Below are 24,958 nucleotides of genomic sequence, written 5' to 3'. Positions count from 1 at the left end.
ACTTCTGTCATTCCCTTTGACTACGAGCATCTACAAATCTTGGGTGCTCCCTTCCCCTTAAGGTTGGGACATTGCATGTACCATGAGTGAAAATCATTTGACTGAACATCTTGTTCCCAACATTAGTCATGTTACAGTTACAATTAATATTTGTGCCTTTAATTAGCCTTACAGGACTTTTCAGCTGTAAATATTTGATTATTTTATGTCCTCTATAGAATTACACTGTTTGTAGTACATAGGCAGACATCAAACCTCTCTACATTGTGTATGCATTCTCACTCATGGTTCTTTTAAAAAGAAACTTGTATTTGGAATCATCAGTCCTGGTAAACTATCCAACACCTTTATTTCCAATTTCATTGTTCATTTCTGATACAAAAGTCAAACTTCCACAGATAGTTCCTCAGAACAAAAAACCCAAACTTTTTATATATAAACAAGTAAATACAGCATATATAATGTGCAGTACAAAATGTACACTGTTTAGAGGAGATACATGCTGTGTATCATGCCAAGATTTAAACAAGGCTTATACAAACTAGTGCTGATGGTTACATTTCACAGAGACAGCTGCAGGCACTGCCTTGAAGCACAGAAAAGACACAGTTCAGAACAGCTGTACTTGCCTCATCCTCAGGCCCCAACTCCTCATTTCAGGTTTGGAGAAAAGCATTGATCCTTCTCTATGTTCATAGAACAGTTCTGAATTCATCAAAAATGAAGCTTGGCACGTGTGCTTCAACAACCTGAGGGACACAGGAAGGCACAGGCATTTGCATTGTCCATATGCTGTCCATTCATCCACTAACAAGCATACCTGATGTATGACTCAGGCACACACAGCATTGACCTGAGCCATCCTGGCTCCTGGATGTGCACAAAGCAAGGCAGGAACAGCACAGCCAGGGCTCTGAGGAGATGCCAGGAGCACAGGTACTGGGTGGGACTGGAGGAATGCTGCTGTCCTCTCTGCTGTGCCTCCACACAGCATCAGCTACAGCTGCAGGAGACACAGGGACCTTCTACCACACAGAACTGTGGGCTGGGAAGAGGAGACTGGAAGACTCTCTCTCACTTCACTGTGAATGGCTATTGAATGCTTATTCAAGAACCACAGAGGTACAGCTTATATATAGCAAACAGGATTATGACATTTTCAATACTGTGTATAAATAATAGATCATCTTTAAATGCAGTTAAGTTTTGTTTAAACCTGAAATAGTCTCTCTACAGTAGACTTTTAGCACTTCTCTTGCATGTGAGACAAGGAAACTGCCTGGGAAATCAGCTTCGGAAGAAAGTGAAGGAAATTCAGATACAGTGTTTCACCAAGACTTGCTAATTATCTCTTTGCCCTGTGTTTAGAAGACTGCTAAGTTTCCTTCCCAACAACTCCCAGCATTATACACTGAAGATTAACTTTAACAGGCTTGTTTGAAATTGGCACCAAGGTGAAATCCTTTATTTATTAGTATTCATCTATTCATTCCTGTGGTAATGGGACTGATCTCTAACAATCAGGGCTGCTTCTGCATCAGCAGGACCCTGACCTGTTATTTGTTATGTTGGCTCATTTGTAGTGCAAATGGAAGGTGTGGGCAGTGTCTGCCTGGCAAGATCCCTTCATTGGCTAAAGTGGAGTGGCAGCACAGTCCCTGTTCTTTTTTCCAGGGAAAATGGTTGGGGTGTTTAGGGGTATGTTTAGAGATATGGAATTCTTTCTTACCTTTCTTGGCAATTTGGTGTACCGAATGTAATCTTCCAGGAACATGAGGGCACCCACTACATCAGCAGGCATTTCTGGAATCTTCTGGCTAAAATTAAACCACCATGGAAATCACACTCTTACTAATTTACGAATTACTTGGAGTAAATTACCTGAAAATGCCAGACTTCAAATATCACCATTTCTACTAGGTGCCATGTGATTCCATTATAAATAGAAACAGTGTTTTAATCTTCTATTTAATAAAATGTATTATTGTTATTGTGTAATGCAATCATGGAATGGTTTGGGCTGGAAGGAACTTTAATGATCGTGTAGTCACAACAACCCTGCCATGGGCAGAGACAATATCCACTACACCAGTTTACTCTGGGCCCCACCCAACCTGGCCCTGAACACCTACAGGCATGGAGCATCCACAATTTTTCTGTGAAACCTCTTCCAGTGCCTCACCACCTCATGGGAAAGAATCTCCTCCTAACATTAATCTCCATGTCCCCTTTAAATTTTTTTTCCCTTTTTCTGTCCCTGTCTGCCCATGTAAAAAGACCCTCTCCATCTTTTTTATAAGGTCCCTCCAAGTACCAAAAGACTGCAAATGCCAACTATACTCTGCTAGAACAAAAATACTGAAAAAGCAGTGCTTTTTTACTGCTGAAGTCCTCTTCACAGAGGTGATACTTGGGTAAAATGTAAAACATGGATACCTTGTGCACTGCTCCATCGTTGAACGAATGAACTGACCAATCAGAGCCAAAAATTGTTCTGTGTATCTTGAGTGAAACTGTTTCAAAAGGGTAAGGAGCCCCAGAACCAAAGGAAGCCAGTCAATTTGATCAGCTGGCCTCTTGCACACAACTCCTGCACAGAAAAAACCAGAACACACGTTTATAAAACAGAACATATCCTTATAGCACAGGCTAACATATGTAATGTACTCTTCATGGATTTTGTGCTCTCTCTCCCCTTCTGCTTGTCCACACAAAAAAATTCAAAACTAATGTAACAACTGCATGTCTTCCATGGCAAATAGCTAAAGGATATTAACTGAGGCAGAGGACAGAATGAGAAACCCACAGGTCTGGAGTCTGTTTCCTACCCTATTGTATTTGGCTTAACTAGAATAACAAAACTGTCTGCACATGATGGACTGAAGTCAGGAACTGCTTATTTTCTACACAGGTAATTTTACTATCTTCTCAACAGATAATTTCAAATATGTTTTAATTAGGTTTAGACAAACAGCAACTTACACATTACCTAAATTTTTGTTGTACTGAAGTTTGGGAAACTGGGAAATGAGGAATAGGAAGTTGACGGTGGGAAAATACGGCAGACGTTTTGTCGTTATGTAGATCTGAGGGGAAATAAAAAAAAAGAAAAGAGTAGTACAGCACATCTATGTTATTTTTTTTCTCAGTTAAGAAAAAAAGAAAAAAAACCACCAGAATGTATGCCTGACCTTGTTTAATGGATTGTGAATGCCAGCAGCTTCCAGATAAGCTGTGATTTCATACAAAAGAGTGTTGTCTTCTTTAGGATAAGGCAGTGATGGGTTCTGATAATGTGCTTCAATGTCAGCCAGTATTGCTCTAAAAGCAAAATAGATTATATTAAATATTTTTAAAAATTATCCCCAAATCAACCTTACATGATGCCACATGTCATACTAATCTAAAAATTTCAAAGATACAAAACCTCTACATGGCCACAACCAAGAGTAAAACACCTTTTCTGCAGTAACTTTTTACAAACATCGTATTTGATTCAAAATCAGCACCACACATATTCTGTTCCTTTTTCTAATCTAAATATGACTTCAGGACCAGGTATAACCAAATGCTATTAGAAACTGCATGTTCAAACTAATTACTTGCCAAGTATTTATTTTTAATGCTTTTGCTGGGTTAAAATTCAAATTCAACAAAATTCAAAATTTCAAAATTCAAAATTCAAAATTAAAATTCAAAAATTCAACAAAAACCTGCACATAAATCAGATTCCACCTTTTGCTGTAATTTAGATTTTAAGGATTGCTGAGCTGATAACAATTACATCCCAATGATACATGCAGCTCTTCAGCACATTTTGCTTCTTACTTATTGAGATTTTCCAAAGCAGCAGCCAAATGCTTGGAGTCAAACCTGCAGGAGTAATTTAATTCATTGGTAATCTGCCGTCTTAAGATCTGCATCTGACCAACCTGTGGACACAAACACAAAGAGGGAGGTGTATTACACTGGATGCAATGAAGGAAGAGTGGAGTCAAAGACTGACCCCAACTGCACAGTGCACTCAGAGCAGAGATGTAGCCACAGTGCTTGAAGTTTACACACAGTTCCTGATCATAGGTATAGACCATGGGAAAACAGCACAAAAAAAGGTAACAAGTATAAAACCCAGTTACATGCTTTTCATAGGTCAGTGAAAATATCTGCACTCCCAACTCTCTGAAACCTCAGGGTGAGCATGGCAGGAGAAAAAATATCAGGGAGGCTCATTGCAGTCAACCTTCCTTTCCTCTTCACTCCAGTAACATAAACAAACATTCACAGCACTCTGAAAAATGCTGGTCCCAATATATCATAACAGAGACAAGATAAAGAGCTGAGATAATGGGACAGCTTATCTTCAGCACAGTACGTTGCCTTCTGTGGCAAGCCAAATCTGGGAAATACTGCTGCTCCAAACTTTATCCTTGGGTATATTGTGGTTACAAGGCACTGTGAGGAGTCTCAAGAGTTCCTGATACTGAACTTAGTCTGCCCAGATCTGATCTCTAGTGCCAGACTCCTGCTTTGGTGAGCTACTCCTTATGAATCTCAGTGCTAAGCACTTTGTGGAGTGTGGGGTGCCCATACAGAGGAAGCTCAGGAGTTCTTGCAAACCCAGGCCTACTTCACTTCTGATGCTACACAATTCCAAGTCAATATAATACAACACTGTAAATAAGCAGATTAAGATATCACAGAACCATTAAGATTGGAAGAGACCCCTCAGAACACTGAGTCCAATCTATGACCAAAAACCACCTTGTCAAGTGAACACTGGCACTGAGTGCCACATCCAGTCTGTCCTTGAACACCTGACACTGACTCCACACTTACTGGGCAGCCTTTTCCAATGCTTAACAGCCTTACCTATGAAGAAATTCCTCCTGATGTCCAACCTGAACCTCGTCTGGTGCATGTCCTCTGTCACTGGGAGAAGAGGCCAACCCCCACCTGGCTACAGCCTCCTTTCAGGGAGTTGTAAGGTAAGGTCCCCCCTGAGCCTCCTCTCCTTCAGACTAAACACCCCCAGCTCCCTCAGCTGCTCCTCACAGGATTTACCCTCTAGACCTTCACCAGCTCTGCTGCCCTTCTCTGGACATGCTCCAGCATCTTCATGTCCCTCCCGAATTGAGGGGCCAATATAACCAAAGAGCCTCGAGTGAATTCTGAGGAACAGTAAGTCACATGAAGCTACCTTCATTATGGAGTCTAAATAAGCTGTCCAGATCTTCTGTGTTTTTGCAATTGCTGCAGAATAAATCTTGTTTGAATTTGCTGAGAAAAGAAGAAGGGTGAGGTATTAAAAAAAGAACAAGAAGAGAAATAAATGCAAGTGTACAAAGATAATTGCATTCCTCAATCTTAACCAGTAAACACTCACCTATGATTCCCTTGAGGGGACTTACAGCACTCATAAGTGCTTTCAAGGTATCTTGTACTGACCTGTCACGCAATATATTTTTCTGAAACATACTGAGGAAATTCTAAATAAAAGAAAAAAATAAGTAAGTAAAATTATCACACATGCACTCTATGATTAATCTTGATGGCACTGGAACCACACTTTTTAACAGCAGGGAAAGACTATTTCCATAGATGAAGAGTTGAGGAATTCTGTAGTTACAATTTTTGCTTTTTGCAATTATGTTAATCAATGTTAGAACAACTAAAAGATCCCCCTTGTCAGCATCTAATATACACTATGGACAAGTATTAATTCAATTTTTCAGGAAGAACTGTGTTCATTGATACTTATTTCCCTTAAAATCTCTTAACCAGGCTAGAACTAGATTCTTCTCAGGAAACAAAAAAACTTAGTTTCAGATAGGAGGTACTAGACAAACAATCATTACAAAGAATTGACACCTTATGCATCATGGTAGACCCAAACAATCTTTGCTGATATCTAAACAGAAAAATAGAAGTTGACCTGAGATCAGTATACTTTTAAGTATACACATAGTTTACACCTTCAGAAAGCATCCCCACACAACCTGGAATTACACAGCAACATTTACTTAAGTGCACCAACTTCCATCATTTTATCTGCAACTGAAATTCTCACTTTTGGAGTTGAACAACCATTTTTCAAATGTTTTTGATTTAATTTTACCATTTCAGTAATGAACAGATTTTTTTTTTAAATTTCATTATTAAACAATAAAGCCTTGTGGCCTTGAAAAACTGAAGCTCAAAAATTACCTGCAGCTCCTTTACAATCATGAAACACAGCAGCCTGTCTAAGCCATTGAGACCAAAGGTACCCAGAGTATCTTGGATCTCTGAGAACAGACGACTATTGGTTACTTCCTGATGAGTTTTGATATCATACCAGGTATTCATCTGGTCAATGTAACACGTGATTCTGAGGAAAAAAAATCAGCAAACAACTTCAGAAAAAGCTGCAAACAGTTCCTGTGATACTCCCAGCAATGAGTTATTGATGAGATGAGAAAGACTCTCCAAGTATCTCAATTGATGTTTGGCTATTCCTCCCTCCACCAGGGTTCTGTCACCCTTCCCTGATTTCTCCATCCTCCATTTGCTTATCACACTCTTTTCCTTCTTAGACTAAAATCACCACTTTTCTAGACTAATATTTAGAGTGTACAGGATGAACTGGGTAAATCTGGTTTTAGATAAAGATAAGACAGCTAAGGAAAAACTATGTCTTGCATTGTGGTTCATGTCTGGTGGAACTGGAGCTATCAAATGCACGGTGCTTGTGACACACAGTACTTACTTTGGGTCTGTGATCCTCAGGATTTCTCTGCAAAGACGACCAATAAATGTTACAGATTCATCCACAGGTGTGAATTTTGGTATAGGAATATGAGTAGACTGGTATATACTTTGCCAGTCTTGAATCTGAAAAATAAGTTTTACAGTTATTTGCAGCATTCACATTGCACCTTTTAAATTTGCTTAGAAATTTTCCTTTTGTTCGATTTAAAAGGAGCACACTGCAACACAATATTGTAAATTACACATAGCAGAACACTATAAAAACAGAATAAAGCAAAGAGAAGAATGACTCTTATTGCAAAAAGATATTAAAATATTCTAGTTTGGGTACTTTCCTCTTATGTACAAATAATGCAGGGGGGATGCCTAAACATTTCAGAATAAGCTGGGGGCAGATGTTTTACACATCTGTTTGATGATGTAGCACATTCAGTTGAAGTCACAATGCTATGGACAATGGGTACACATGCTCCATAAGTCACAGGATATGCAACATGCTCCACAAGCTCACACGTCACATGCTCCACAGTAACAGCCAACTTTAAAGACATTTATCACCTTTTTTGTTTTTGGATATAAGTAGTACCTTTGTTCTTAAGAAGTTATTGCACTCCTGTTCCACATTATAGTTAATAATACGAGACACTTCCTCTTGCCAAATTTTTAAGCCATATATGTTGACATAATCCTGGATATATTCAAATGATCGATGGAACCCATCCATTGTAGCTGCCATTTCTTTCAGTTTGGGCATGAGTTCACTTGGCTGAAGATAAACAACAACAAAAAGATAAAACCAAAACTGTGAGCAGGTAGAATTCAAAGAAAATGTAAAAGCCTTCTAAATACCCTTATAGGACAACCTTAGAGTATTTCACTACAGTCCAGGCAGATCTGAAAAGCATTGAGAAATTTATCAAAGTTTGATATCTGAATTAATTCTTACTAAGCATTTTTTCCTCCCACTTTTCGTATTTATTTTTGCCTTTAGAGGAACAATTGATTGACCTGGGAGATTCAACAATCTGGATAGGATCAAAGCAAGGAATCACTCCTTGTTTTATCATTACTTATCTATGTTTACTTGGCTTATGTGACCTGTCAGTCTTCACAGACAAAGGCAGTACTGTGAATTCAGAATTTACAGGACACTGTAGAATAGAATAAAAATATGTTTTTTAATTCTATGTACTCTTGGCAGTTTATAAACCCATCTGAACATCAAATAAAGCATTCCAAATAACCTTCAGTAGTCCAAAACGTTTTTACAAAAAGGAAATCTGCACATAAAAGCATAAATTACTTTTTAGAAGGAAGTATAATAAAATATCACATAAAATATGTGTCCCTACACACCCAAGATAGATATAAAATTAAAAACCAACCTTGGCTCTAGGATTAAAGATAAGGCCCCTGTGAAGAGCCAGGGCCACCCGTTTTACCAGCTCCTTCCTTATTCCATCCTCTAGTAACTGTTTTGGGTCCACCTAAGTAGAAGAAACACTTTTCCTTTAAAGTCAGAAAGGTATAAAAGATACAAGGGATTTATTTTGTACCAAGACAGATATTAAATACTTTGGATAAATAGGGAAGCATTGTTAACAGATGCTTTTAACCACCAGAGCTTGTCCAAAGAATAAAAACTTACGTACTTCTACTAGAGAATAAATTATTTATAAGTTGAATGGCAAAGGTTTGTAATTCCCATATTCAACCTTTGTTCATGATCCACTGAGAATGCTGTACAATTCTAAGAAGCCAGTATGTATTAAGAAGTGTATGTTTCTTAAAGAATACTTGCTTCTAGTTCTCAAAGAAGTATCAATGTAGCCTTAATGTAAAACTGCAGCACAGTTTTACACCAATGGAAGAAATAGCTCTTCAGAAAAGCTGTCCAGCAGGAAAAACCTCCAAAGATCATCAACTATGGTGGATGAATCTGTTTACAATGGGGACTGTGGGTTCCAGGGAACCTGAAAAAAATATAGTTTTCACCTGGCTGCCAATTTAGGCATCACTGTTTGAAAATTTGTATGTGAACATACATTTTCTTGTCTTTTTATTTTTCCTTGAGGTCTCATATACTGAGCTGAAACCTGTGCTAAAGTGCTAATTGCCATCAAAAAACCTTTTTCTATTAAAATAATGGATCATTACCTTAATGATACCAACTAAAGTAGTTTTCATCATGAGGATACCTTCAGTGAAGATTGAAATTGCATGGGTTAGCTTGGCAACCTGTAAAACAAAAAATAAATTGAAGTGAATCAATAGATGTAAATAATTACTCTAAAAAAAAAAAAATCCATGTTTCCCAGTGGTAGCTTCCTATTTTAGATTCAAACAATTTGCACTGATATACTTTCAACTTTACATCTTGTTCTAGACTTACTTATACAATTACCTTTCTTTTAGTCAAATAAATAGAGGTGTGTTAGCAGTAGGAAAGCACAGGTACCTCTCAGAGGCTTCAGAGGATTATGGATGACCAGCCATATCTTGTGTGCACAAATACTATGGAAAAAACTCTCAGCTTTGAGCAGGCTGGGAACACAGCACACAGTAATTATTCTATAAAAAAGCCTTCTGCCATCATGAGTCCAGCTCAGTATTTCCACTGACCTAATACAGTAGCACATTCACTTACAGTTTTACAGTCATTATTATCCTTATGCTCAGGGTTCAGACAAGCCAGTCTTTTGCTTTCAGGTGTTTACAACACAGAATAGAGAAAACACACTTCTGATCTACAGTTCAACAGAAATTGGAAGTGAAAAGCTTTAGATAAGCTGTTTTCCCTTTACCTCCTCAAAATAAAACATTACTGAACACTGCCTGCTTTTTCACTCCTACCCACACACAAGCCAGACTGATTTTAAAGTCTCATGGGGAGTTTAAACCTAATGTTTAGGACTGAACATCAGCTCAATCAGAGATCACAGTGTGTTTGCAGAAAACACCTAACAAGTGAGCACTGTAGCAAAATCTCCAGGGAAAAGCTGGCATCTTAACTGATTATTAGATTCTTTGGGGGAAAGACTTACTGATCTACTCAGGCTTTTGTGTCTCATCTTCCTCTACTGAAAATAAAACCACATCATTTTAATGTTTGCTCACCCTTCCATGCTGTTTCAATGAAGAAAAAAAATCAGAGACAAAATGAGCAACAGCAGTTTTATCTGATCAAATCAACATGCCTACATTTCCTCATTTGAGAGCAGCAAAAAGCTTAACTCTGCTGGCTTATTGAGTCTTTGACCTTCTCCTCTTGAAACAAGAATGACAAACATGAAGAGCTTAATTTCAGAGTCAGGTTTTCAGGGTTCTATCCTCTCCAATAAATAAAAATATCTTTATAATTTTTTTAGTTTTTCTCCCCAAGATCAAAAGTTTAAGCTTTTACAAACAGAAGCACCAAAGTTACTCATCTGTCCTTGTGAAACCTACATATGCTCACACCACCAATCAGTTTTAACTCAACAAATCTAACTTCACTGTAAAACTGTAACTCTGTAGAGCTGTATAGATTTGAACTTAGGTTAAAGTTGGTCACCTACAAGATTTGATTTTTCAGAATTCCCTGTTTTAACTGCACCTCATATCGTGGTCCAAGCTGAGCGTAATCTCGGAGCTTGTCCTTATCAAGGCGAGTAGGCACTTCAATAATATCGTGAGTCTGAAGCTTTATGATTTTGAGAAGAGATGTAAACATGCTTTCTGGAATTATCTGTAGAACCTTTGTCAATGAGAGGAGAAACACCCACAGTCAGTATATTCTCATTAAGAAAATAATCTCAATTAAGTACAAGTAATTAGAGAACAAGGCAATTATGCCTTATAAGCACACACCTTTCTCACGTAGGAAACCAACTCGCCAGAGTAATACTGGGACACACTGAGAAGGTCGGGACTGTTCGCTTGATTGATACGGAGAAGTGGCAAATCAAGAGCAGAAGCAAGCTAGAAACAAAGTTAGCAGTTTAACTTGATGTTTGTTTTTCAGATGAAAATTATATGCTTTAATTCTCTTGCTCAGGTTCTTATCCTACAGCCCAAAGTGCTAGACTCTTCCTAAGGAGCAGTGTTAAACCTCGCTTTCCAAGAGAAAAAAAAAAATGTTAAAAGTCAAAGAAGTCCAACAGTCCATAAGGCTACCTTCCCTAAGATTGTTAAAATCTTAACAGCTGCATGGGACACTTCAGCTGTAATTTTATTTTCATACTCACACTAATCCCCATTCTTATTTCTACAGAAGATATTTTCATCTAAAGCCAGAGCTTCACCAACAAACAAAGGGCACAGAGAACATGACTTTTTCAATTCCTTCAGCCTGTTCTGATCCATAGGCAGAGGATCCCATCTCTGCACCAATGCCTTCAGAAAAAGCTGTAATAAGTAGAGGCTGGATGATGACACTTATTTGCCCAACAGCAGCAGTGTAATTGTTGCATTAAAGAAACACGCATAACTTGGTTTTATTTTCCTTAAAACTAACCTTGAGTTAATTCAATACTGTCTAAAAAACCTGGACATAGAATATGCTGGTAAAAAGAAGTCTTAATTCTTCTGATTTCAGAGCCTTAAGGCCTTTTAAACAAACTGCTTGGATTGACCTGCAGTGTTCAAGTACATTCACTGCTGTTCATACTTACCTTTAGGAAAGTGGCTCTGAGCTTAGTTACCATAGATGGACTGACTCTTATGCTGTCCTGCATAATAGATGTAAAGCTGGAGTAGGAAACAAAAAAAACAGATCAGCTTCTTCCTCTAACTATTATTTTCAACTGTTTAATTGTATGTCAACAGCACCAATGTAATGTGGAAATGGCATAGGAGATCACTAGCAAACCTCACTAAAGGAGGATTTAGGTCTGAAGAGATACTGGTTAGAAAAACCCTATATGAAAAAGGGTAGATGGGGCAAAAGACAAGGCATCAGGAAGTGCTAACAGCCATGGCAATGAAGTAGCAGCTCAGCAAAATCCCACCATGGAAACAGTGTTCTTGAGCATTAGTCTTTCCTCACTTGTTTTTGGTTGACAAATGAACTCCAGTATTTTGGAGAACACTTAATAGGACTAAAGGCTGGGAACAGGAGGTTAACAAAGCTGTTACAGTTAGAAAAGGATAGACAGTAAAAAGTTACATTATAATTTAACCTGCAGTTAACAACCTGAAAAGGATGGATGTTAATTCCTGTACAAGCTGATTAGAATTCAGTATACTCCACAACTTGCCAAATAATGCTTCAAGATTGTTTTCAAATTGGAATGTTTATAGCCTTAATAACATTTATGCATGTTATTTCCTACAAGTTTTGCAGATGGTGACTGGAAGAAAAAGGTCCTGCTAACATACCTGTCAATTAATTGCCAAGCATAAGAAAGATCACCAACTATCTGCATGGTGATCAAGACCTCTTCTTTAATGTTGATAGTTCGGATCATCTGATGGAGAAATTTGCGGGTGTCAGCCAGAAACTGGCAAACTTGCAGGTTACTTTCCAGCTGGTGAAACTCTTGGACCTATATTTAAAAAAAGAAACAAACAAAACTCAAAAAGGATTCTTTTTTTGTTATTTTCTATTCAGCTTTAAGGACAGCAATATAAACAGAAGCAATAATCTGACATATTACTTCTGGATGTTAGTAGCAGTAAGACACTTAAATCCTGGACTGTTATAGAGTCTATTAACAATAAATTTCACAAAGTTACTCAAGGAGGTGTACTGTGAAACATCAATCTGAGTACTCCTTTATATCCTGGAAATAGAACAAGCACACACAGAAAAAATACAGATTTTTTTTTTTGTTTTGTTTTGCCTTTCAAATCACCCTCTCTAGTTTCAAATGGATTTACTTTCAGAATTTCTAAAAAATGAGTAATATTGACAAATAATGTTAAATACTGAATTAATTTCTTTGAAAAAACCTACAAACCCTCAGCTACAGGTGGCATTACCTTTTATACTGTATCCCTTACTTTACAATACTAAGGTCTATTCAAAACTCCTGCTTACCACAGATATATAACAGCAATGATCTAATAGATTTAAACAATTGTTAAAATGCAGATCTGTTTTGTATCTCTGCTATTAGGAGTCAGTGCATGTGTAAAAAATGCTGTTGTTCCAGAAGGACAAGGCCATTTATCTCAAAATGTCTTTGCCATACCTCTTCCAAAGCCTGTATTAGCTGCACAGTTTTTCTGCCTGCTGCAGTGGAATCATCATAGTTCAGAGACATTATTTGCTTGGAGATTTCTCTGAACCAGGCCTGAAGATTTTCTATGAAAGAATTAAGAAAAATTAAATGAAATCTCTGCAAGTATGATAGGAGCAAAAATACAGGGAACTTGCTAGTCAAAAGAAACAAACAAGCTATACACATAGGAGACTATTTTTACAAGTTTTTATTTCATTGGTACATTTCTAGTCTTTCAACATGTACACTTGTAAAGTGGCAAATGCTCAGGTAAATTTCACATGCAACATTAAAAACACCTACCAATATAAACTGGCATTAAAAAAATCTTACTTCTACACCAGTTCAAGAGAAAAAAAATAGATGTTTAAAAAAAAAAAAAAGTACAAGGAATTTGGAAAGAAGTACAGATTTGACTTTTAAGTCCTTGGAGAATTTGGAGAATACCACTTAGTGTAGAGAAGAAGTAAAAGAAGGTTTGAAAAATGCTGATAAAATTGAAATCTAGGTACAACTAGGAAAAGAATAAGGGAAGACGTTAAACCATCTCTAATTTTAATGGGCATGATCTTTCTACTCCTTTGTACACAGAACATGGTAATGTGAACTCCATTATACATACAAAAGTGAAATGCCATTTTATAGTTTTAGCTGGCATTTCTAAATCAATGAATGAAAAATACTTTTAAAAATAGGGCCATCAAAGCATTAGGCACCTAAATACTGCTTACATATGGAGTATGTGCTGAAAACCTAAACAAGACAAGAGTTAAAGAGCCCTCTTTAGCAGCTGAGGAACATGAAAATTGTTCTGGTCATATCATTATTAGACTTATGTATTTTCTTCTGGTAGCACTTTAGAAATATAAATAGAAATCACTTTTCTCTCCCACAGTATAGTTTTTATAATTACCATTTTTCTCCACTCTAGTAAGAGGTTTAACTCCTGAGAAAACATCAGCAAGCTCAGTCATCCTTTCAGATCCTTCTTTTTTATAGTTCTCCCACTTTGCTTGTTTTTCTGACAGCATCTGCTTGAACATCTATTGAAACCCAAAGCATGTGGTTTACAAAACTGGCAAGCAGGCATATCACAATAGGTGAAATAAAATAGTGAAAACAGATGGAACTGACTTAGTGATTACTACAAAACTTCAAGATCTTGTCAGAATATTAAAAACAAAATTAAAACTATTAAGAAATACAGACAGTGTGATGGACATACAGTGACAGGAGCTCACTCAATTTTATAGAACAGTAAAATGCAGATTTTTTGATTTTTAGTCACTTATAAAAATATCCAGTGAAATTTTCAGCTTAGAAGACCTTAGAAGACTCTGGTTAGTAGCACATTACCTCTTTTAAAATGAATTCAAATTGAGCTGTATCCAGAAGAAGCTGGAAAAGGATCCTGGGATTGTATCTTGAGTCTGTTAAAATTTGATCCTTTATCTGGCGGAGACGTTTGTTATTTGGGTCACAAGCTGAAAATGGAAAGACAACATTTCCCCACTGGTATACAGAATTTGGCCAAGCTTTTCAGTCTTCTACATTCATTCTTTTTTAACTAAATGTGAACTAATTTCACTAAATGTGAACTAAATGTGAATTTAGTCCATCTGACTGAGAAGCCCAGAGATCAGTATTTATAAAACCACCACAAAAATGATATGGAGGTATAATAGAAGCATTCTTGCATACCAAAAACCCTCAAAGATAGCACAAGTATTCAAAGAAGGGAATGTCTAAATAGGTCAGCTTACACACCCAAACTCACACAAGAGACAATAATCAATAGTTTCAGCTGAATTTCAGTTCAACAGAACAAAAACCTTGGTTTCAACCTGTTAATTACTACGATTTTAAGAAGTTTGCCACTGCTTTCTTTTTGGAGCTACGTAAAACTTTCAGAACGATGCTTTTCTGCAGAATAATATTCAACAAGATCATGACTTCTACTAATTTTTGTACCCATGTTTGGCTCACAAGAACTGAGGCAATGCGTGTGCTGTTTCACGCAAGGCTTTAAGAGACTATTTGCAGAACAACAGCTCAACAATCTCCTGCAAACAGTAGAGGAAACTGCTGACTTCAACAGCTGCAGAACAGAACTTCCCCCAGGCCCCAAAACGCAGCCCCAGTGGAGCAGGACTGACAGCTCAGCAGTGAGCAGCACTCACTCGTGTCTGCCGTGTGCAGCATCAGCCAGCGGATGGCCACGTTGCCGTCTCGCAGGCAATTCAGCAGCTTGGGAATGTTGTCCAGCACCAGCTCTTCCCTCAGACAGCCCTCCTTGAGGAACTGCTGCACCTGCGTGTGCACGCGCTCCGTGACCGCGGCGTATCTGCTGGCCTTAAAACACAGCAACAACATCCTTGCCTCAAATGGAACACAGCACGTTCCCTAGAGCTTAGAGGGCACACAGATCAAAGCAGTGCTATAAAAATTACTGCCATTACTAATAAGCAATATTATACAATGCAAGTGCAGGACAAAGGATGCAAGATAAACTTTAAAGCAAAGAGGCTACACGGGAAGCATAATGTCTGTGAATTATTACTGAAAAATGGCTAACAGGAAAGAACAACTGCAAAAAATCTGCCCAGAACACAGACACTTGTGAATTACATATGAGATCTACTTTGTGAACTTCTTTCCTAAAGATGAAGGAAAATTTTCTACTCATATTCCCTAAGTTTGCCAAACAATATAGTACATACATAGCAGGCAGGAAGAAAAGACCCATCATTATTGATGACATATACTTCAGATGCTCACACATTTTGCACCTTGCTAAAAATACTTAATGCTGGCTTATGTACCTGCTCTTTGACATTTGAAAGATCCAGTGTGTAGTTGAGGGCAGTTTTAGCAGCTTTGTAGGGTTCCCATGCTTCTGCCAGATTAACAGTGATTCCCATATAAATGCTAATGACCTAAAATTGGAAGCAGAAAACAAGAAGTTGTATTTATGTTATTATTAAGAAAAATACAAAGTTTGCATTTAGCAATATCACAAAAAGGGATACTCTGGGGGTAGAAATAAGAGATAACTGAACTGTTTTGGTAGCAGTACTTTTTGGTATACTACCTTTGGAATCAAGAAGACTTTGAAAAAAAGGCCTACAATAATTAGAAGCTTATTTCTAAAAACAAGATGATAGCTCTTTCAGTCACTATATATCTGATACTCAATTTTTTCCCTCATGAACTCATGATTTATTTTTCATTTCCATGACGCTCGAAAGAAGATTGATAAAAGCAACTGGGGAAAAAACTATAGGGAGGGAAAAATGACATGAATTAATCTTACTGTGAGGATGCCCAAAGGACCAAATTGAATTGTAATGCATCTTTCATGGTGATATAATCAGAAAGAAATTATGATTAAATAGAGTGATTTTTAAGGAGCAAAGAGAAACTGATTTCAGATTCCTAGCACAAGTTTAAGCATGATTAAAAATGCAGAATTGTGCGTAAGTAACAAACATTTGTAAGATAATAGATTAAAAACTGAAGACTGTTTACTGGCAGATGAAGGATGTACAGGACACTGTGGGATTATGAGCTTTGTCACACTGATGCTCCAACAATCCTCCACACAGGCATGACCACACTGAGGGGAACACTGTCAGCCCTTGAGCTCTTCTGGCAGTGTCAAGTAAAGGCAAATGGGACCCAGGTCTGCTGATATGAAGATTTCTCTCATATCGTTGCAGTAAAGCTCCTTATTTCCTGTAGATGACAGTTCCTCAAAAGGCTACACTTCAACTGCTAGAACTAATTTGAAATCAGCCTAGGAGTTGGTTATTTTGTATGATGCAGCTAATTTATCCACATCTGACCACAAGAAGATAGGTGTTGTCTAAAAATATCAATTTGTACTATGAACTCGAGTTAATAAAAAAGCTGGCATAATCAAAAATTCGCAGTGTCAAATTCTCATTTCCAAAAACAAGCTTGCAGCTCTCCAGAAACAGAGGGATTGTAATGTCTGCTGAAATAGCCAGCTATTGCTGCTCCACTATTCCACTTGTGGTATAGAAGACTAAAAGTTGAAACCAACAGAGATACAAAACTAATGTACAATTTCTTTGTTAAGTCTGATTCTCTTTGATATAGACAACCTAGAGACTCTATTCTTATATGCCAGCCTATTTCAGTAGCAGTTTTTTGCACACTGGGGATTCTGGATGGAAATCCTAAATCTCTGTACTGAAATGTTGTAATTCTGCTTTAATCACTACATCTGAAAAGGCCTGTACAAACACATGTAGTGACAGCTTTAGCTTCTGTGTTATTTGGACAACAGCATAGAGCTAATCCTTAAACAAGTTTTCAAATAACACCAGTGTGAGATGATTTACTGGGAACCAAGACTGTCCTCTAAAGCATTTCTGACACACCAGGTAGAATTCACCAGCTGAAACCACATGAGGCTCAGAAACAACAAATACAAAGTCCTGTACTTGGGACAGACTCAAACCCTCACAACAACACAATCTGGAGACTGGCTGCCTATGCCACAATTCTGCAGAAAAGGACCTAAGTGTCCTGCTGGACAAACCAAACATGAATCAGACATGCAGTCTTATGACAACAAAGAGTAATCAGACACTGGGCTACACCAGACTGGGAGCCAGCAGATTGAGGGAAGCAAATCTTTCCTTCTAGTCAGCTCTCATGAGGTCTCATTGAGAGAAATGAGACCCTCATTTCTCCTCAGTATGAGACAGACATGCACAAACTGGAATGAACAACAGGCCACTATCACACTGGTGGGAGCCCAGTATGTAAGAGCAGAGTTTGCTTAAGCTGGAAGAAAGATGTCCAAGGGATCTGACTGTGGACTTTCACTACCTAAAGGGAAGTTATGAGTAAGATAGAGCCAGACTCATGTCAAAGGTGCACAGTGAAATGACAAGAAGCAGCAGCCACAAGCCATAACAAAGGAAATTCCAGCGGTACAGAAGGACGACATTTTTCACCATGAGAGTGATGAAGCACAGACACAGGTGTCCATAGACATAGGCTGCAGTCTTAACCTTAGGTATTTACAAAGCTAACTGGGCAAGGCCTGAGCAGCCTGATTTAGTTTTGAAGTCAACCCTGCTTTGAGGAGAAGGCTGGACTAGAAGATGCCTAAAATGCCTTCCATCACACATTTTCCTGGGACTCACTTTATATTGATGGTATTAGAGTGTAGTTGACTAAAGCATTTAAGACAATAAATTGCACTTTGAAAGGACAGCCTTCCATGTTTATCCAGAGTGTTTGATTTGGACTGCTTCACTTTGAACAAAGTAAAATTTTCACATAGAAGAAACTGTTCCAGTTTTAGGTTATTATTACTTTTGTATAACACATACTGTAACAACAATTTCAATTATAACATATTATAACATTAAATCCAGGGAACAGTTTTAAAGCAGAATTAATTTTTACCCAATTATCTGGAAAGTATTTATCCACTATCTCTCTCATTTTTGCTTGTTGAGTGTGAAGAATAGAAGGGTCAAAATAGAGAATCACATAGAGCATAGCAGCTTGAGTAGCCAGGGCAGTGCTGCGATGTTCTGGTAATGGATACGCTGAAACCTGGAAAAAAGTAAAAACAAAGCTGAACATAATGGAGTGCATCATAAACCACCTGAAATATTCTGGGACACATTAAAGAGTGCAGTGTATCTGTACATCTGATACTATGAGTCAAGAAGTTTGTTTAGGTAAGCTGGACATGCAACATATTTACCAGATGTATTTCCAGAATGTAAAAATTGACATAGATGTGTGCTACTTTTAATGGGCAACAATATGCTATAAATGAATCAAGTAAGACAGGTTCAATCGTAAGACATTAAAAAATACCATTGCTTTTTGCTGCAAGGCTGGCCAAATACTGGAGCAGATTGCCCAGAGAGGTTCTGTGGTTTGTACCTCTGGAGATACTCAAAATCCAAGTCTATGCAGCTGAGTGCAACCTGCTCCAACTGTGCTTGAGCCAGGTTGGACTACCTGACCTCAAGTCCCCTGCAAACTCTGTCATTTATTTTTTTCTGCACTTCATGGTTGAGCAATTAACCTGAGAATCAATGTGATACTCCCCTTTAAAACTCCCTTTTATCTCAGGGTGGCTTACCTGGTTGTAAATATCATCTGACCGTAAGCGGCCGATAACCATGCTAATGAATGTTTCACTTATAGGAACCCTGCTGAAGTAACTCTCAGGGTAGTTTGGAGGTCTTTTAGCTCCAGGTTGGCTTGAGTATCCAGTGCTTCGAAGCAATTTACAAATATCATCTAAATTGGAGTCAGCAGAGGATCGGGCTGCACTATTTCACAAAAAACAGGAACAAAATATGAGCTATATAACGCAATAATTTCCTTTTCTTCCACCCCTTGTAACCACGCCTTTCTCACAAGAAAATTAATAAATACTAAAGTCTAAAGGATGTTTTTGATTGTTTATTCCGTTAATATCATGTTATAGGACGCTGATGAATGTCCATATGAAATTCCAGAGAAGCAGACAAAGCACAGACAGAAAATTGAACTCAGGAACAGAAAGAAGGAGCTTTATATTCAGAAGAGATTTTGTTCCTTTTTATTCCTTCCTTTTTTAAATTTTCATTTTCTTACTCCCCATTTCTGAACTCCCCTTGTCAATTCACTTCTGCATTACAGAGTTAAAGAATCTCTCATTATATACTGGAGGCATAAACACAGGCAAAGCAGCACTTCATATGTGTGGAAGAATTTTCCCTGACACCTTTTAAGACCCCAGCTGCTATACTCTGATGTTGAGGACCTACCCTGTAAAACTTGTTACTGATTTACCTAATAAAGCACTGTAACTACAAGTTTGACTTGCAATACATTTGTCACCTAGACAGTCAGGACTTTTCAGAAAGTTTCTTTGCACATTTGGGAACCTGTGACACATTCATAGCTGGCACTTGCAACCTAAAAGCTTCAGCTGAAAATCCATTTGTGGATTTCAAATGTCTGCAGTAACAGAATGAAAAATCTGTTGCTCATTTTGCAGGTGAACTTGCAAACACAGCTAAAAGCTAAAGCAGAGAGTTCTACTGATATTCAGAGCTCTACTGAATTATCTGTATAAAATAAGTTGATGAAAAAGGTGTCAACATTTCCATTTATCTTAATTCAATGACCTAGGGTACTGAATATTCTGCATGTTATACATCTCAGCCTTGAGTGCTTCTGTACACCTATATACAGCACCTGTATCGGTAGTAGGAAACCAGCATTCTTTCTCTGACTTCTCCTTCAATCTTCTGGTCAATGACCAGTAGCATGACTCCATATAAATACAGGGCTTCACACTGTGTGGAAAGAGAAAGAATGAAGAAAGAAAACTAACATAAACATGTTTTTGCTAAAACATTTAAAGAAAACGTGTTACCAAACTAACCCAATTTCAACTATGTAGTCAACACACCATGAAAAATGGCAGGCTGATTTTTGCTCTGTCTTCCTTGAAGAGAGTCACAGCACCTCAATGCATTTGGTAAACTTAAATTTTTGTCTAGTTTGACACTTACTGAGTGGGTTAATTTTCTACTATTACAAAACTAGTCAATACTTACTAGAAGCTGTTTTCCATCTTCATTAAGGAGGACGGTTTCTAATGTTTGCTGAATGTAAATTCCTTCATTGAGGTCATCTAAGTATCTAGAGAACATGACAAAAACTTCGGTCATTGACTATTTTGCTCTCAATGAGAATTCAGTCAGTCACATTTTCTCTGAAAGCCAACAGATGCATCAGAACATTTACCTAGTACAAGCAGCATGGTGTTTTTCAGACAAAAAAGGTGAGAAGCTCTCCTATAAAATAAGAGACTGGAACCTCTAGCTAGTGCCAACTAGTTGGCAAAAGTTTCCTTCCATATCCTGATGGTGTATGTGAAAGACACTGGAGGATACTTGCCAAGGTGCAGCTCATCCTCTTAATCTTGTCATGGGTAGTTAACAGCCTGGGAAGGCTGCCAAGTAGTAATGTAGTAAAACTGTCATATTTTCAAGTTACCTAAGTATACCTCCTAAAAATACCATAAATTGATCTCTATTGCAATTTGGAAGGTAGAATTAGAAATAAAATATGTTCACCTTAATTAACAAACTTACTCCAATTAAAGGCTTTTCCAGTAACACTACTAAATAGTAATATCAAACATTTAATCTTTTCATATAACATCAATAATAAAAACAACTCTCATGTTTAAAATTCTCAGTAACTTTTTCTTAGAATAATTAATCATGCTTTCATTTTGGTTTTTACACATCAGAGTAGCAAACTTGAGAATATGGCAACTTCACTGAAAAACTACGTTCAAGAAAATAATGCCAATTCAATTATGAATTTTTCAATAATGAAAGTTAAAACACCCCCAACTACCTGATATTTTGTTTTGCAAGACCACAAAAAAACCCCAAAAAACTCAATAATATGTAGTCTCCTTTTATTAAAAAAAAAATCTTCAGGGCAATCTCCAAGATGAAGAAAAACTACCTCATTTCCTCAATTGTAAATTTGAGTTAGAGGTTCAATGTTTCCAAGTCATATATTAAGCTGGTAGGGAACTGTTGGAGTAAAAGTTAGTGCTCACTCCAGCAATCCAGATTTCCTGGTGCACAAGAATATGCTTCAACAAGGAGTATACCAGGTCTCTAATAAAAAGTTTCTCATCAATAACACAAAATAATAATCCAGTCTTTGAAAATCCGTATGTATTTAAGATACCATACCTGTTTAAATCTACAATGTATTTATGTACACTCTGAAAAGCTAGATAAAATCTTGTCAAAATTTCAATGTTGTTTTCACGAAATTCTTCATCTAAATCCAGTAACTCAGGCTTGGCTTCCAGTTTGCCTTCACATGTCTCAGGCCCCTGAAAAACATATATATGTTTTTTTTATATGTGTATAGAGACAATACTTGACTTTGATCTCTACTTGACTGCTTTACAGCAGGACACAGACCACATACAGCCACCCCCATGTGCAAACCAGAGTTAGCACTTCTTATCAAACAAGGATCTGTAGTTTTCTAACCTACTTTATGGTTAAATACTGATTCCATAAATGTGAGTCTCACACCTTGTTACAATATGCAATGACTTTAAATATGATTTATTCAATGTAACCAATGGAAAAGAATAGCCAGTGCTTTCAGTAAAGCCCCAGTACATCTAAAGGCACTAGGTGCTTTTTGCAGTGCTGATAGAATTTTTTCCTCTACATATTTCATCTAGTTGATTTCTCAGACAGAAACCTGAGGTAACACTGAGGGCTCATAAAGCTTAGTACCTACTCATACATTTGAACTGTTTGAAAATATTAGACATGTTTTTTTCCACAGATGCTCAGCACATCTCGCTCAGCACTTGTCTCCTGAATTAACATAGAAATTTTGTCATTAACAAACATGGGGAAAAAAGACTTTGGATGAAGAACCTGACCTCCTAAAAGCAAGAGTACAACTTTTCTAACCCTTTACCACAATTATATTTCTCATAAGCACCATTCAGTCTTACCATCACCATGTAAATGAAAATAATGTTAACATTTAATTGTAAGTAGTATTATTAAAATTTAGTTGAAAATACCCAGCTGACAATTTGAATTTTAAAAAATACTCTTCTACATTCTTTTTGTGCAAAATATCATAAAAATAACATAAAACAAAGGATAAAAGCAGGTGCCAAACTACCTATGAAGTTCAAATGGACAAAGTAAATAGTCTCAACTTTTCAAATTTCAAATTTCTCCCCATTTAATAATTCTAAGAATTGTGAATACAGAAGGAGTGCATTTGCAGTAAAAGTATCTGTAAATTCTCTAATCTCTGCCTTATGACTTCTACAGATTTTTTTGTTTAACTTTGAAAGACAGCACACTGTTAACATTTTTAACATTAAAAAAATACTACAGCTATAAGGATTATTGTATTTCTCATCAATCACATCTATCTGCTTTTAAATTTTCAAGTAATTTGTGTAAAAAAAAAGACTTCTACCTAGCACTAAGATCTGAATGTAACTGTGAAATCATTTGTGCTCTGGATTTTCAGTCCCCAAGGCTCACAGTCAGTGCCTGAAATTTACAAGTCCTACTACAATAAAATTGAATTAATTTTTAAAGTGCATCCCTTGCTTTATTATTACCATTTCTTGTGATGTATAATTCAAATAAAGTCAGATTAGATAGTCTCTGTACTTCCTTCTTAATCATGCTGGAAAATGAGAGTGGGAACTTAGTACTGCAAGCTTAATTCTGAAAGAGAAGTAAGGGCTTTCCATGGACACTTCTTGACTCATTTATTTATTTATTCAGCACATGTGACAAGTCCAGTGAAAGAGTAATCACAGCACTGTCAGACAGGAAAGCACAAAGCAGTTTTCATGACTGCAAAGAATAAGCTACAGTTTAACAGAAGAAAGACGGGCATACTGCCCAGGCACTGCTCTGAAGGAAAACAACCAATCATGCAGGCTCAGAACCTGCTACTGGAAGTACAATGTAGTGATCCTGCAGCAATTACTACAACTATTACTACTACTACTACTGCTGCTACTACCTCCTCAGAATCCAATACTCAGATTTTATACAATTGGTATTTATCAAATTCCATAGGCCAGATGACTCAGCAAACATTTTGGAGGATGTAGTAGTAACAAACACAATAGTCAGGAATGGCTGTTTCACAACCCAAAACATTCTCACGTGCAATGCTTTAAGGAGTTTACCAATAAAAGAATTTACCTTAAAATAGCTGAAATCAAATATAATATCTCCATACTTCTGCTGATCAGCTTTGTCCTTTAGCCTGAAAACACCAGGAATAAATTCGGAAAGTCTCAGAAGTTCTGCAATGATGGCATTTCCACAGGAAACAATCCGAAGAATTGCCTGACCACAGAGATTGTTTTCAGCCAGAAAATCCACCATGGTGGAGCTGGATGTGACCGGGCAGCAGGAGTCCTGCAGTCTGGTTCTGATCCTCACTCTTTAGGTTACTGGAAGCAGAAAGCCTGATGAAGAAACCAGCCGCCCCATTAATAACCTGTAGAAACAAACCCACATACCCAGAGTGGTTTATACTCATGTTTTTGACAATTTAATTCGTGGATATTTAAGCATATTCTCCAGTCTTTCAAAGTATGAAATCTGAATTAGGCACAGCTTTGTAAAATGAAAGAAATGCATGGAATTAATTTTCAGCGTGTGCACTGAGTTTGAGAAATCATCTGTGCGAGCAAGCAGGGGCAGGGTGATTTTAGAAGAACAGCTGAATAACACTACTGAAGAATGAAACAGTCACAAATACTGAAACAATTATGACCATGCAATGAGACAGTGCAAGGAAAGCAAAATCACTTCCCAAAAAGTGTTTTTCAAGAGCCGCTTTAAAAATACAACCTAAGTGATCACAATGGGTTTCGGCAATAACGAAAACTTTCACAGCAAATGGAAATTGCACAGCTCCGTTCCTTTATATATTTCCGCAGGACGACCTTTCACGGTGTGGTTGCATTTCCTGCTCGGTTTTATTCGCTCCCACTTTTCCAGCGGGATACGGCGTGCAGCACCAAAAATAAGCGCCCGTGCTTCCGAAACATTTATGGGAAGTTATGATCAGGCTTGACTTTTCACCAAATACCTGAACGACTGCGGTAAATTTAAGGTGACAGTGTGCTGTCCCAAGACACTTCAGACCAGAACGAGCGCCCGGAGCCCTCCCAGGTGCCCGGTGCCGCCGCAGGCTCTGCCCCACCGCGGGACCCACACCGGCGGCGGCCGGACGGGCTCCGAACCGGTCCCGTCCCGCCCCGCTCCGCCACCGCCGAACTCACGGTCTGCACGCAGGCGGCCCCGCTCCCTCAGCGGCTCCCTCAGGGCTCCCGCCCGTGCCCGCCCCGCCCGGCGCGCTCACCGTGCCCGGCAGCGCCCGCGGGCAGGGACGGCGGCGGCTGCGGGCAC

At 37.9% G+C, this 24,958-nt stretch overlaps 1 protein-coding gene across 1 annotated transcript; it reads right to left on the bottom strand.

Annotated features, from left to right (window-relative positions):
• Positions 1–330: 330 nt before the first annotated feature.
• On the bottom strand, positions 331–24,958 carry WASHC5 (WASH complex subunit 5). Its single transcript, XM_079302980.1, has 29 exons — positions 24,832–24,958; positions 23,741–24,041; positions 21,722–21,867; positions 20,561–20,645; positions 20,196–20,296; positions 19,090–19,282; positions 18,396–18,548; positions 15,773–15,886; positions 15,131–15,302; positions 14,307–14,434; positions 13,864–13,993; positions 12,921–13,033; positions 12,106–12,272; positions 11,400–11,475; positions 10,597–10,707; positions 10,343–10,483; positions 8,905–8,985; positions 8,133–8,234; positions 7,334–7,513; positions 6,746–6,870; positions 6,205–6,367; positions 5,384–5,486; positions 5,198–5,277; positions 3,829–3,932; positions 3,192–3,321; positions 2,990–3,086; positions 2,437–2,590; positions 1,730–1,817; positions 331–749 (listed from the first exon to the last, which is right to left on the bottom strand). Exons 2-29 carry the CDS (start codon positions 23,924–23,926, stop codon positions 693–695), a joined length of 3,480 nt encoding a protein of 1,159 aa, XP_079159106.1. The 5' UTR covers positions 23,927–24,041; positions 24,832–24,958; the 3' UTR covers positions 331–692.

The sequence above is a fragment of the Erithacus rubecula genome, assembly GCF_903797595.1.
Source record: "Erithacus rubecula genome assembly, chromosome: 3".
Taxonomy (NCBI): domain Eukaryota; kingdom Metazoa; phylum Chordata; class Aves; order Passeriformes; family Muscicapidae; genus Erithacus; species Erithacus rubecula.
The sequence above is the reverse complement of the archived record's forward strand: the minus strand, read 5'-3'. Positions and strand labels throughout refer to the sequence as shown.